This window comes from Mirounga angustirostris, unplaced genomic scaffold, assembly GCF_029215605.1.
Source record: "Mirounga angustirostris isolate CCGP_5_RB_7025 unplaced genomic scaffold, mMirAng1.0.hap1 SCAF_7, whole genome shotgun sequence".
Taxonomy (NCBI): domain Eukaryota; kingdom Metazoa; phylum Chordata; class Mammalia; order Carnivora; family Phocidae; genus Mirounga; species Mirounga angustirostris.
Genome location: NW_026991715.1, coordinates 68,311,973 through 68,325,569, shown reverse-complemented (window position 1 = coordinate 68,325,569; position 13,597 = coordinate 68,311,973). Strand labels below are relative to the sequence as shown.

The window sequence follows — 13,597 nt, the reverse complement described above, 5'->3', positions numbered from 1 at the left end:
TAATCTTCAGAAGAAAATACTAGGAAGTTATAAAATATTGAAAGATAAGAGTTTATATTTTAGAAACATTCTATATGTCCACCTCGCTTTTACTTTTCTGCTGAGTCATTTGGTTAGAATAGTTAGCTAGCTCTATACTTCTGTTTCTAAAGAGATAATGAGAATAAAACACTGATTAGAATAAAAATCACTGCCTGATACCACAACTTCATCTCTTACCTTCCCTGCCCTCCTAGCTTTCTTGTGGAATTGATTTCACATAGATTAGTGCTCTAGTAATGGAGTCTTCCTCCATTCACTGTTTGCTTATGTGCATCCTGCTCACTAATCATTATTGTTGAAAATCTAACCTTTCATGTAAGCAACAAAATAAATTCACATGACATTGTTGCTGTGCTTTCTTAAAAGATTGTTAGCTTTGAAGCTCTATTAAATATTGATCAACAGAGTTTCTCCTTTTAGAACATTTAAATTTTCTCAGAATTGTTAACTGTGCAAGTAGACATGTATTGCAATAACTTTTTAAGGTAATTATCACTAAGTACACGATACCATCCAGGCAATCTTGAAATACATACGTGCAGCATTGCACTGCTCTGGCTAAGCAGTGAATCCACTGTATGGGCTTCTTGGCAAAGATAAAGGCAGCTGTTCACTTCTCATTTTTCACAAAATTCATCCATTAGAGGACAGATTTCCTTAGAAATTATCAATGTCAAAAGCCGTATTATTTTCTCTGAATGTGGCTTTCTTTTGTCTTTAGTAACACTATACTGTAATCTTAAAAGTCCCTTCTATTACATGGGAAGAATCTAATTCTCTGCTGCCCTTAATAAAGACTTCAGTAAATGAGAAAGGAGAGAACTGGCCTAGAGAGGAACCAAATTACAACAGCCAAGGATGAAGCATTTTGTTTAGTTCTGGTTTCTTTCAACAACGGTTCTCATGGTGCATGATTTGACTCTGAACTTAGTCTGTGAGTTTTCATTGCACTTAATCACTTCCTTTATCCCTCAAATAGATAGGATACCCCTTCCAGTCCTTCCAATTCTGGCCAGCCTGCCTTCCTTCCTTCCTTCCTCTCTCTCTCTCTCTCACACACACACACAAACACGGTAGCTTTTTCAAAAGGAGGTTCCCTCAGATGGACTAGCCCATGTTCACACAATTAAATGTTAAACTATTTTTTTAATCCCAAGTTGTGATATTTATGTAAAATAAAATAAATTATATTTATTTTTATTATTATTCCTTACAGTGTGAATTAATTCAAAAGATCAGTATTTTTTTAGGCTACAGTATCCTCATGTTCTTGTGTGGTGGGTTCACATTCCTTTATATAGATACAGTGTTCAGAGTAGAGTAAAATATATTTCAGCTCCTCCAAAGCAGATATTCCCAGCAGCCCAAGATGGTCACCACATTTCTTACCCAAAATTAAGAGTATAAAAGAGCTCTTCGTGTTTTGTGAATGGAAATACCTTTAATTCTTTGAAGCTGCAGTTTTAACTCTATCTAGTATTTGGTTTTATCTAACCAAGTCAGATAAATGGCATACATTGATTTGATGCAGGAAGCAGGGATGACTGGCAGAAGGAACTTGCCATTGAGGTTAGCGACAATCATTTGAATAGGAATATTTGAGAAAATGACCCTCAAATTTTTAAGCTTTTTTCTCATATCACCTTAAAAAAAGGGCAGCCTGTTTTCTGGAAGCATTTCTATACACCATCTTTGTTGATGTGGGTGTTTAAAGACAACTTTTAAAAGGTTAAGTTAAATATAGTTTGATAGTGTAATTTCCAGGCAGAGGCAGTAAGAAATTTGAATAAAACTATCCAGTCATGTTTCATTTCGGAGCAATTATGGGGAAGGGTAGGTGTTTTCCCAGTTGGAAGGCATCTGTAGCACATGAAAACTTACAGCAGGATTTGATATGGGCAACTTGCATATCTGGCTTCTGTCTCCCCACCCACCTCTTTCTCACCCACAAACATGGAATATTTCACAATTATCTGTGTCTATAAAAATTTTGTTCTCAAGAACAAGCAGACCAACATGCTTGTATATGAATCTAGCATGTATACAGCTAAGTGATTTTTAATGCTTTTCCTTTTCAAGATAATAGTTTGATAACAAGAGACTAGCCAATTACATTTCATTCTATTTGGAATCCTCTGCCACAGTATAATGAAGGTGAATCTCAGTCATCACGTACATTTCATTACTGTGGATTTAGTGTCCCCAGAACTACTCAAAATGCTTCATATGTGCTTTCAGTGTCAAATGAAATGCCACCAAAAAGTAAACTTAGGAACTAGCCTGTTTGTTTATAGGAAGGGATAAACAAGAAGTGTTATATCTCTTATGGGGAAGAGATGTAACAAAACCCATACAAGCCAGTTCACAATTGTAGATACAGTAAATAAGTAGATAATGCAGCTTCTAAAAGAAACAGCATTTTGATTATACTGTTTTTTGCTTAATTGATCCAGATTAACTGCTTATACTAGTCCAACTCACCAAACTTTTTGTCTAATTGTCCATGTCTCCCTGCCTGTGAAGAAGCAATCAAAATGTCAAAGGGCAGTCAAAAGTATTTATTGATATGCCACTTTGTTTTCAGACTGCTAATTGACGTTCATTATTAAAGAGTTGTGTGATTCATAGTAGAAGCATTTAATTAAATTTTAGTGAAATAGTCTTTCTCATCCAGAGCCAGGAAAATTCTTTCTTCCAGAAATCAAAAGATTATTTCCTCTGACATCAAAATGAATCATTAAGTAACTTTGAACCAAGATAAAATAGCCCACTATTATGGGTCCTTTTGAAATACAGGTGTTTCCCCCCACCCCGTCTTAATATCTTCTTGATTTAAAGATTACTTAATTAAACTCTTAGAAAATTAGTAAAGTAATATAGACTGTAAAAGAAAAACTACAAATAAATAATGACAAGTATAAACAGGTGATTGGAAATCATATGCACTCAATGTGGTAACTCGATATAAAGACTAAGACTGTTTTGATTCTATAACATAAAAGCCAGAGAAAGAAAGGCTAATTATTAGGGAAAAAAATAACTCTCCTTTAGGTCATTTTACACATTAGCTCATCTATTAATAAGAGAAGGAAAGTAATTCTTTGCCAGTAGGTGGTGCCTTTGTATAAAACATCACTCAAAGATAAACTCATTTTGACTAATTTTATATCTCTATACATCTTGAGCCTGAATTGCATCTCCCAAAAAGCCAGCCCCAAATTATTCCACTTTTTCCTCTGAATATATATATATATATATTTTTTTTTTTTTTTTTCTCACTGCTCGTAATGACTTTTTAATGTCACCTAATTCTCTCCATTTGGAAGTAACATAATCACGTCCATGAGTAGGTGGGCTCACTTTCCTTTGTCTAGAACGGGTGTATCTGTATGGATTATTCTTCACTGTGACTGCTCACTAGGAGAGATATCTGTACTTTCTTGACAATGTGGGCAAGTAGTGCTGACTCTAGCCACGATGTCAATGCCATCAGAATGCAAGAGCAGTACGAGCATGTTAAAACTGATGTCAGCAGTGTCCCTCCAGTTTATCCTGATCAAAGTCATTGCGATTGCCAATCGACACCTAAGGGCTTAATGCTTTTCCCTCCAGAGTTTCAAGTATCTAAATTCTTCCACATTGTGGAAGAAGGGAAAGTTACACTCTCCTGGAATAAATGAGGATTAAGGCTTACAAACGCAATAAAATCACACTAGATCCTTCTTTACAACAGCCTTTCCTTAGACAAATCCAGATTCCTCAACTCATGCCAATTATAACTAGAGGCTGAGTGATATCCTACTACGTACCCCAGCAGGGAGAGACTGGCAGTGATGAAGCTGAGGTACTTGTGGAAAATAGACACTACTTGCATCCCATGTAACTGAGAAAGGATGAAGAAAGTCCAGCGACTGACCAGTGTTAGTGGGGTAGGAAGTCTAAGTGTTTTTAAAGCCAACACTAAACTTTTCTGCAGATCATTTTCAACCTCCTTCCCCATCTTTCCCCCCTCCAAGCTTTTCACCAGATACAGTTAAATGTAGCATTTTAGGGATTTATTCATTTGAAATTTGAACTCTCTTCACTCTCTCTGAAGACCGTACAACTTCATGTGTACGTGCTTATTTTGTGGAGGGACGCATTTTATATCCGTCACAAGTTTTGACAATAATTTCCACACACATGCATTAGTAAATCGGAGACGTCTCATTCAAAAGCTAAATGTTATATCTTAAATCTTAAGTTATATTTTGGAACTAGTCTAGGGAGAAATTCCATAGACACAGAAAATGCGTTTTCCAGCATGTCATGTTAAGCCTCTCTGAGCCAGTAACCTGTAGGTGTAGGGAGCCTGTCACAGACTAGAGGTATGATTCCCGAGGCCTGGCCCTGTTAAATACTGTAATTACTCCCAGGCATCCTCAATGGCTCTGAGAAGGCGCTGCCCCCGAGTGCTTCCAGGCACGCTCTCCTCCCTCTGGGCATGCTCCGGTGTCTGTGCGAGTCTTGAAGCTGATGTTTGATGTAATTGTGAGTTCCTGGGGGCTCCAGGCCTCCTCCATCTGTAACTGGGTTTCCTTTCCTCCTACAGAGCTTGCACTAGCACTCATTTATCTCAGAGTTCAAATCTCTCCCTGCCTTCTACTCAAAGCCTCAACATCAAGTCAGAACCTGTTTCTCCTCCTAGAGACCGTACCACCACCCCTTCGAGATACCCACAACACACGCGCCACGAGGCGGGGAGATCTCCTGTTGACAGCTTGAGCAGCTGTAGCAGTTCGTACGACGGGAGCGACCGAGAGGATCACCGGAATGAATTCCACTCCCCCATTGGACTCACCAGACCTTCGCCGGACGAAAGGGAAAGTCCCTCAGTCAAGCGCATGCGACTCTCTGAAGGATGGGCAACATGATCAGATTATTACTTAATAGTTTTTTTTTTTTTCTTGCAGTGTGTGTGTGTGCTATACCTTAATGGGGAAGGGGGGTCGATATGCATTATATGTGCTGTGTGTGGAAAAAAAAAAAAGTCAGGTACTCTGTTTTGTAAAAGTACTTTTAAATTGCCTCAGTGATACAGTATAAAGATAAACAGAAATGCTGAGATAAGCTTAGCACTTGAGTTGTACAACAGAACACTTGTACAAAATAGATTTTAAGGCTAACTTCTTTTCACTGTTGTGCTCCTTTGCAAAATGTATGTTACAATAGATAGTGTCATGTTGCAGGTTCAACGTTATTTACATGTAAATAGACAAAAGGAAACATTTGCCAAAAGCGGCAGATCTTTACTGAAAGAGAGAGCAGCTGTTATGCAACATATAGAAAAATGTATAGATGTTTTGGACAGACCCGGCAAAGGGTGGCCATTGGTAAATGTTAGGAACACACCAGGTCACCTAACATCCTGAGAACGCGCTCACAAACCTGCACGCATATCATTGGCGTATGGCACTCATTAAAAAGGATCAACGACCATTAAAAGAGGACCATACCTATTAAAAAAAAAAAAATGTGGAGTTTGAGGGCTAACGTATTTAATTAAATAAATAAATAAATCTGGGTCTGCATCTCTTATTAAATAAAAATATAAAAATATGTACATTACATTTTGCTTATTTTCATATAAAAGGTAAGACAGAGTTTGCAAAGCATTTGTGGCTTTTTGTAGTTTACTTAAGCCAAAATGTGTTTTTTTCCCCCTTGATAGCTTCGCTAATATTTTAAACAGTCCTGTAAAAAACCAAAAAGGACTTTTTGTATAGAAAGCACTACCCTAAGCCATGAGGAACTCCATGCTTTGCTAACCAAGATAACTGTTTTCTCTTTGTAGAAGTTTTGTTTTTGAAATGTGTATTTCTAATTATATAAAATATTAAGAATCTTTTAAAAAATCTGTGAAATTAACATGCTTGTGTATAGCTTTCTAATATATATAATATTATGGTAATAGCAGAAGTTTTGTTATCTTAATAGCGGGAGGGGGGTATATTTGTGCAGTTGCACATTTGAGTAACTATTTTCTTTCGGTTTTCTTTTACTCTGCATACATTTTATAAGTTCAAGGTCAGCTGTCAAAGGATAACCTGTGGGATTAGAACATATCACATTGCAACACCCTAAATTGTTTTTAATACATTAGCAATCTATTGGGTCAACTGACATCCATTGTATATACTAATGAGTTTCTTTCATGCTATTTTTTGTTTTTGTTTTTGCATTATTATCAAATGCAGGGCCCCTTTCTGATCTCACCATTTCACCATGCATCTCGGAATTCAGTAAGTGCATACCCTAACTTGCCCGGATCCTAAATTATCTGGTTGGTTTTCAGCCTAGAATTTGAGACACTTTTTAGAAACATGCCCAGAATAGAGAAGCTGTGTTGGGGCACAAGTCCTGCAAATATGGCCCTAGAAACCAGTGATATGGCGTTTACTCAACGCACAAGTTATAAATTCCCACAGAAGAAAAATGTGAAAGCCTGGGTGCTAGACAAGAAGGAAGCAGGTAAAGGGATAGTTGCTTTGTCATCCATTTTTAATTATTTTAACTGACCCTCAACAATCTTGTCAGCAATATAGGCCTGTTGAACAATCCCGGTGTGTCAGGACCCCCAAATGTCACTTCTGCATAAAGCATGTATGTCATCTATTTTTTTCTTCAATAAAGAGATTTAATAGCCATTTCAAGAAATCCCATTAAAGAATCTCTCTATGTCCCTTTTTTTAAATTTTTCAAAAAATAACGATGACTCTTGTCTAATATTCATCTATAAGGGATTAATTTTCAGACCCTTTAAAAAGTGAGTGCCATAAAAAAAAAAGTTGATATATATTGCTTAAAAGAGATTTCAATCTAGGAATGATTTTCCTTCTCTTGGAATGTGAAGATCTGTCGATTCATCTCCACTCATGTGCATTGACATACACAGCAACGAAGATCCAGACAGTAAGATCGACACTGCTATAGCACATCTAGGACATTTCTTATCCATCCTTTTCTTTCACTTGCATAGTTGCTATGTGTTTCTCACTGTAAAAGGCTGCCGCTGGGTGGCAAAAGCCAAGAGACCTTACTAACTAGGCTGTATTTTCTTAACTTGATCTGAAATCCACAATTAGACCACATCGCACCTTTGGTTGTATCCGTATAGGATGCTAGCCTGCCTTGTACGAACGTTTTATATACTAAAAACAAAACAAAAAAAAATCTTTCAACCTTTCCATATATCCCACTACTTAAGGTATCCATGGAACATGAAAGAAAATCATTTATGCAGAGGAAAAACAGAGAATCATCCTGAAAACAAACACACACACACACACACACACACTTATTCACACAGGGGAAAATCTAAGAAAGTCATTTCCTCACCATAGACTTGATCCCATCCTTACAACCATCCTTATAACTTGATGTGTATAAAATATGCAAACATGTCACAAATGTTCTTTGTCATTTCAAAACACTTTATCAATATCAGCAGAAATTTACCAGTGGGTGGGAAAGGGTCGTTATGTGAAAATATGAAAAAATAGCCATATTAATTTTTTACCTGCAATTTGCCTCAGCAACAAAGGAAAAGTGAATTTATAATGCTGAAGATAAAGTAAGCTAAAGTACCAGCAGAAGCCTTGGCTATTTATAGCAGTTCTGACAATAGTTTTATAAGAACATGAAAAGAACAGAATCACTTGAAAATGGATGCCAGTCATCTCTTGTTCCCACTACTGAATTCATATAAAGTGGTAGCAAGATAGGCGAAGGGATAATCTGAGAATTTTTTAAGATGATTTAATGAGAAAAAGCACAATTTTGATTGTGATGAGTCACTTTCTGTAAACAATCACTGTCTATCTTTACCCTTCTACCTTATCTGTAATTTACCATTTGTTGTATTTGCAAAGCTAGTATGGTTTTGGGTTTTTATCGCAGTAAATCCTTTGTATTCAGGAGTTTAGGGCAGAGCCCTGAGGGAGTATGATTTTACATAACCCACCCTAGAGTAACGTTGTAGGCAACATTCTTCATTGCAAGTAAAAGAACCCTAAGTAGCATTTTACACAGCTACAAATATTGTTATAGCTGATCCTATTTTAAAAGATTTTTGGTAATATTAAGCTTAAATACTGGTAACACTGATGCAATATAGGGAGGCTGCACACCCTGTATATTGTATGCATTGGTGAGTGGAAGGCTGTTTATTTCAACCTTTTTTAAAATTGTGTTTTTTAGTAAAATGGCTTATTTTTTTCCCAAAGGTGGAATTAAGCATTTTGTAATGATGAATATGAAAATACCTATCATCCTCAGATCATTTTAAGGTTGACTAAAAGTGAGAAAGAAAAGAATTCCAATACACTTTTTTTAAAGAACGTCTGCCCTCTCACACTTTCGATGTATTTGTTTTTCTTACATACCCATCTTTTAATTTAGAGCTGGCGTTTTTTGCCCCCGTTATGCTTTTTTTTGTTTTTCCAGAGGGTAAATGCTTTGTAATTTCTTTCTTTAAAAAAAAAAAAATTCTTTTTTAAAGAAGCAGCCACTTGAACCCTCAGTAAAGGCTGTTGCCTAAGCATGGCATACTTCATCTGTTCCCATTTGTGCCATCTGCTGTGATGGCGTCAATTTCCTGCCACCACAGATCTTTGGAAGATTGATGGAATACTGATGTCTGTTAGAATGCTTCAGACTCAGACTACAGATGTAATTAAAGGCTTTTCTTAGTATGTTTTAACCAAAGATGTGGAGCAATCCAAGCCACATATCTTCTACATTCAATCTGTCCATTTTGGTTTTTTTCATAATCGGGTATTGCATCTTGCCTTCCCTAGTCATACCTCAAATTGATTCATACCTCAGTTTAATTCAGAGAGGTCAGCTAAGTGATGGATTCTGTTGTGGTCTGAATGCAGTACCAGTGTTCTCTCGCAGACCCGGGTCACTGTAGGCATAGGACTTGGATTGCTTCAGATGGTTTGCTGTATCATTTTTCTTCTTTTTCTTTTTCTGGGGACTTGTTTCCATTACATGACAGTAATTAAAATAGCTTGTAAATGAGGGCATACAAGCATTTGCAACAAATATTCAAATAGAGGCTCACAGCGGCATAAGCTGGACTTTGTCGCCACTAGATGACAAGATGTTATAACTAAGTTAAACCACATCTGTGTATCTCAAGGGACTTCATTCAGCTGTCTGTAGTGAATAAAAGTGGGGAATTTTCAAAAGTTTCTCCTGCTGGAAATAAGGTATAATTTGTATTTTGCAGACAATTCAGTAAAGTTACTGGCTTTCTTAGTGATGCAGTGTCTGTGGTGCATTTTTTTAATTAATGTTTTGCTGTTTAAATTTTTTCCACTTAATAGTGTTTGTTAAAAGCAGCTTCTCCCACAAGTGCAAGTAAGCATTTTGAGTTTCCAACTCAAAATACTTTTACAAAAGGGGGATGTTTGTGTTTGGGAGGGAAGAAAAGTGTAAATTGGACCTCTTTTCTTGGGGGTGATATATGTACTCAGCCAGTGTGAGCAGTTCAAGATTCTTATCAAGTGGTTCAGCTTCTTTATCAAAGTAGTTCCATGAAGATCTTGGATAACTTGCTTAAACACAGAGAATTGTCCAAAAGTCATTCTGAAAAGCAGTATCATACAGTAAGTTAAATTATTTTTTAAACTAAAATGTGTGGAAAGTATTTTCAGATTTATTTATTTTTTCTTCATTAAAATAGTTTCTTTAACAAAACAAAACCCAAAAAAAAGAAAAAAACCCAAAAACCAAAACAAACCAAAGCACATAGGCTTTTATCTAAATACTTGAAAAAAAATAGTAAATTCATACATTTTTAGAAACTAAAAAATATATGTATTACCAAAATCTAATGATAATTTCCAAAGCGAATGTCCTTAGAAGGAGCAACATAAAGACTAATTTAGAAACTGAAAAGGAAAACAAGAAGGCATTGGTCAGCCACCTGGAGATCTTGGGCTAGGGCACAAGGTGATTCCTGCTCTGATGGAAAAAAGAATGCAGCTTGGGGAACCATTGCATGTGGCTTCGAGATAGCAGTGCTCTTCTGTCTGTTCTTTTTATTCATTGTCAGCAAACATTTATTAAGCATTTATTATGTGTAATTCATGTGGTGGATACTGGGATGAGAAGATGTAGCCCTTGCTTTTAAGAAACTCACAAACTAATAGGAGATTAAAGGACTAATAGGAAATAGAAACTGTTCTCGGAGACTTCTGCAAAGTACTAGGAAGAAACCACTTCAGAGATCTTTGGAGCAGAGCAGAGCATGGGCACTTCCTTGGAGCAGAGGCAGCCTTGGACTTATCTTTGGAGGGTGGTGGGTAGGATGGAGAAAGGCCCAGATGGACGAGGGCAGGACTGATTCGTGGGCATGTGACCTCTGCAGTCACATGTGGCCCCACACTTAGTTTCATGCTCTACTGTCACCATCTTGATAATTTCATCTTTGAGTCTGTTTTGTAAGTGTAGTCCGGCTGTGTGTGAGCAGAGGAAATAGACATGGGGGTGCCTGGGTGTCTCTATGGTTAAGCGTCTGCCTTTGGCTCAGGTCATGATCCCGGGGTCCTGGGATTGAGCCCCGCATCGGGCTCCCTGCTTGGCGGGAAGCCTGCTTCTCCCTCTCCCACTCCCCCTGCTTGTGTTCCCTCTCTCGCTCTCTCTCTCTGTCAAATAAATAAATAAAATCTTTTTTAAATTAAAAAAAAAAAGAAAAAAGTGGAAAGCTTTGATTTTAGTAACTTTAAAGGAAAGAGGGACATTTTCATTTCACACTAAGCCCCACAACTTATGACTAGTCTTGGATGAGGACATTCTACAAGAGGAAATAATAGGTGTCAAGGTACAGAGACGGGGAAACAAGAGAAAAATTTACAGGAATGGTGGCCCATCCTGTTTAGATAAAGTACAGCCATGTGTAGGTGTTGGAGAAGGTCATCAAAAGGATATGACTGACAGCTGAACTGCAAGCTGGACCCAGACAACTGGAGCCTCCTCACCCCTGCCCCTGTCTGTAGAAGGTACACTCCCCACCCCCACACCCTAACCATTCCCACAAGGAGAGCCATTTTCAAAGAAGCAACCTTGAGAAAGCAATGTATTGTTGGTATATATGACTGAACCCAGTTAAGCCCCCTAAATAAATTTAAGAGTCTGGCAGGCTGGTGTGGAAATTTACTAATCTTGTAGCCACCAAAGACCAGGCTCATATATAAATTCCCTTGCTTATTAAGCCTGCCACCTACCAATTCTGAAGTGATCTGCCTCTTTCTTCAGTCTCTCCTTACCTCCACATACAGGAGCCAGTTTCAGATTTCACCCAGGAAGCTCCCAAGGTTTCAAACCAACAGCCAGAGGAGCAGAAAGAGACAAGACTGGAAGAGTTGGCTGGGATCTGATTATATAATTGCAAGTTTAGAACTCTAGGGTTTATGAAACAAATAATGCAATATATGTTAAGAAAAAAAAAGAAGAAGAAGAAGAAGGTAGCAGGAGGGGAAGAATGAAGGGGGGGAAATCGGAGGGGTAGATGAACCATGAGAGACGATGGACTCTGAAAAACAAACTGAGGGTTCTAGAGGGGAGGGGGGTGGGAGGATGGATTAGCCTGGTGATGGGTATTGAGGAGGGCACATTCTGCATGGAGCACTGGGTGTTGTGCACAAACAATGAATCATGGAACACTTCATCTAAAACTAATGATGGAATGTATGGGGATTAATATAAGAATAAAAAAAATGTTAAAAAAAAAAGAACTCTAGGGTTTAAGCAATTAAATGGAAGATTTAGAAGAGATGGAACTGTCAAAATTCAGCACGTGATGAGATTAATGGCAGGAGTGATGATGGAATTGTTAAAATTTTCAGTTTTAAGCTTAAATGATTAGGATCATAGTAATGTCCACATAGGAAATGGAAAGAGCTTACTGCTATGTGAGGAAGGTAACTAAGTCACTTTGCAGCATGTTGGGCTTGACTTATATATCCAAGTAGAATATGAGAATGTTGTAAATGTAGACTTGAACTCAGGATACCAGTTAATGCTGATGATAAAGCTTTGGATGTTATTAACAAAGGAGTAATAGTGAACACCATGACCATGAAATGAACTTGTCAAGGGGAAGGTCAAGGGTGAGGGAAGAAATAGGCTTAGAAGGGAATGTTGAAGAGGGGAGAGCTACAGAGAAGAAGGGACCTGTGAAGAAGTCAAGGGTCATTCAGACAGAAGGAAAACCAAAGTGTGCTGTCAGGGCAAAAAGAGGTTTCAAGGTAAAAAAAAAAAAAAAAATCAACAATGTCAAATGTTTTATTGGGATCACAAAGGAGGAAAATGGAGAAAGAGATTTTGGCCTTGGGTGTTATCTGAGAATCATTTCAATAAAATGGTATGGGAGAGAGAGGTTGTCTAGCAGATGTTGTGAAAGTGTGAACACATCTTTCACAATATTTGTGATTAAAAGAAGAGAGCTGGCATAAGGGGCCAACAGAGTCAGAGATAAAGGCAAAGGTTGTGAAAAGGCCAGGTGGTACCTGAGCATGTTTATGGGTTGGGCGAGACCTAAGGGAGCAGAACACAGACGTGAACCATCCTAACCAAAAGCCAGAGAATTACATTTTGTGCCCCTAGGCCCAATTCCTATGTGGTCCTTTCATTTCAGAGATGTTTGGGAGTCTCAATTAAATAGAGTTATGGAATCTGGTAAAGGAAAATGATTCTCACAGAGTATCTGAGTTTTCATTTTGTGAATTAAGTCCTTTTTCCATTTTGTGTGCCTATTCCTATGGCATCTTTCCTATACATACCCGTAGAGATCAACTTCGAAGCAGGATCCAGTGATGAAAGAGGAAAGCCAAGCTGGCTTCCCTAGGGTTGTTTCCCTCAGATTCCCACTGTTCTTACTTCCTGAGAGCAAATGTCTCTATCAGCAAAAATACAGCTATTCGCTTCACCTCTCCTCTCCCAGGCAGAGATCACAGTTAGGAAATCACAGCGGAAATAGTCATAGTTTCTGGCCCTAGAGTAGGTCCTTCTTTTAGCGGCAGCCTCATCAGACCACCAGCTCCATCACACCCGTCTTGACCAGCTCAGAACCGAGGAAGAATCTCCAGTCCTGAAATTCTCAGCCCCAGGTGCCAACTTCTACTCTGGCCCAAATGGAGATGACAGGTCATCCTTTGAATCTGGTGACTCATACAAGAGCAGGCAGAAACATGAACTACCAGTGGGGCAACTCCACACTGAGAAGAAAGTAATTAAGAAAGCCCTTGACCCAACACTCTACCACCAGAAATGCTGGGTCCATGTCAGTTCCCTTGCCCCGCCTTCCCCTCCTTAAAGAGAGCACCGTGGTGCTGGTGGGAAGGTCGCAGTGACCCCAGGCAACCTGAGAAAACAGAAGCTGAAGCTGGTGTAGGAGGGAAGGCAAGCTGCTAACATATATTGAGTACCTTTCTGCCATGGGCTTGACTTACACGATCTACCTGCTCAAAGACACTAGGTGCAGTTTTTCCAGAGGGCATCCAGTCTC

The 13,597-nt window shown here is 38.3% G+C and overlaps 1 protein-coding gene across 19 annotated transcripts in view; it reads left to right on the top strand.

Moving 5' to 3' along the window:
• Window positions 1–9,345, top strand: part of MEF2C (myocyte enhancer factor 2C) — a 172,486-nt gene extending 163,141 nt beyond the window's left edge. For 14 of the 19 annotated variants that reach the window (XM_045898130.2, XM_054512806.1, XM_045898147.2 and 11 more), the window contains one exon: window positions 4,634–9,345. In XM_045898130.2, the coding sequence (XP_045754086.1) occupies window positions 4,634–4,955 (322 nt within the window). In that variant the 3' untranslated portion in view covers window positions 4,956–9,345. The remainder of the gene's footprint in view (window positions 1–4,633) is intronic. The other 5 variants (XM_045898236.3, XM_054512803.2, XM_054512792.2 and 2 more) reach the window with 1 other exon arrangement.
• Window positions 9,346–13,597: the final 4,252 nt, after the last annotated feature.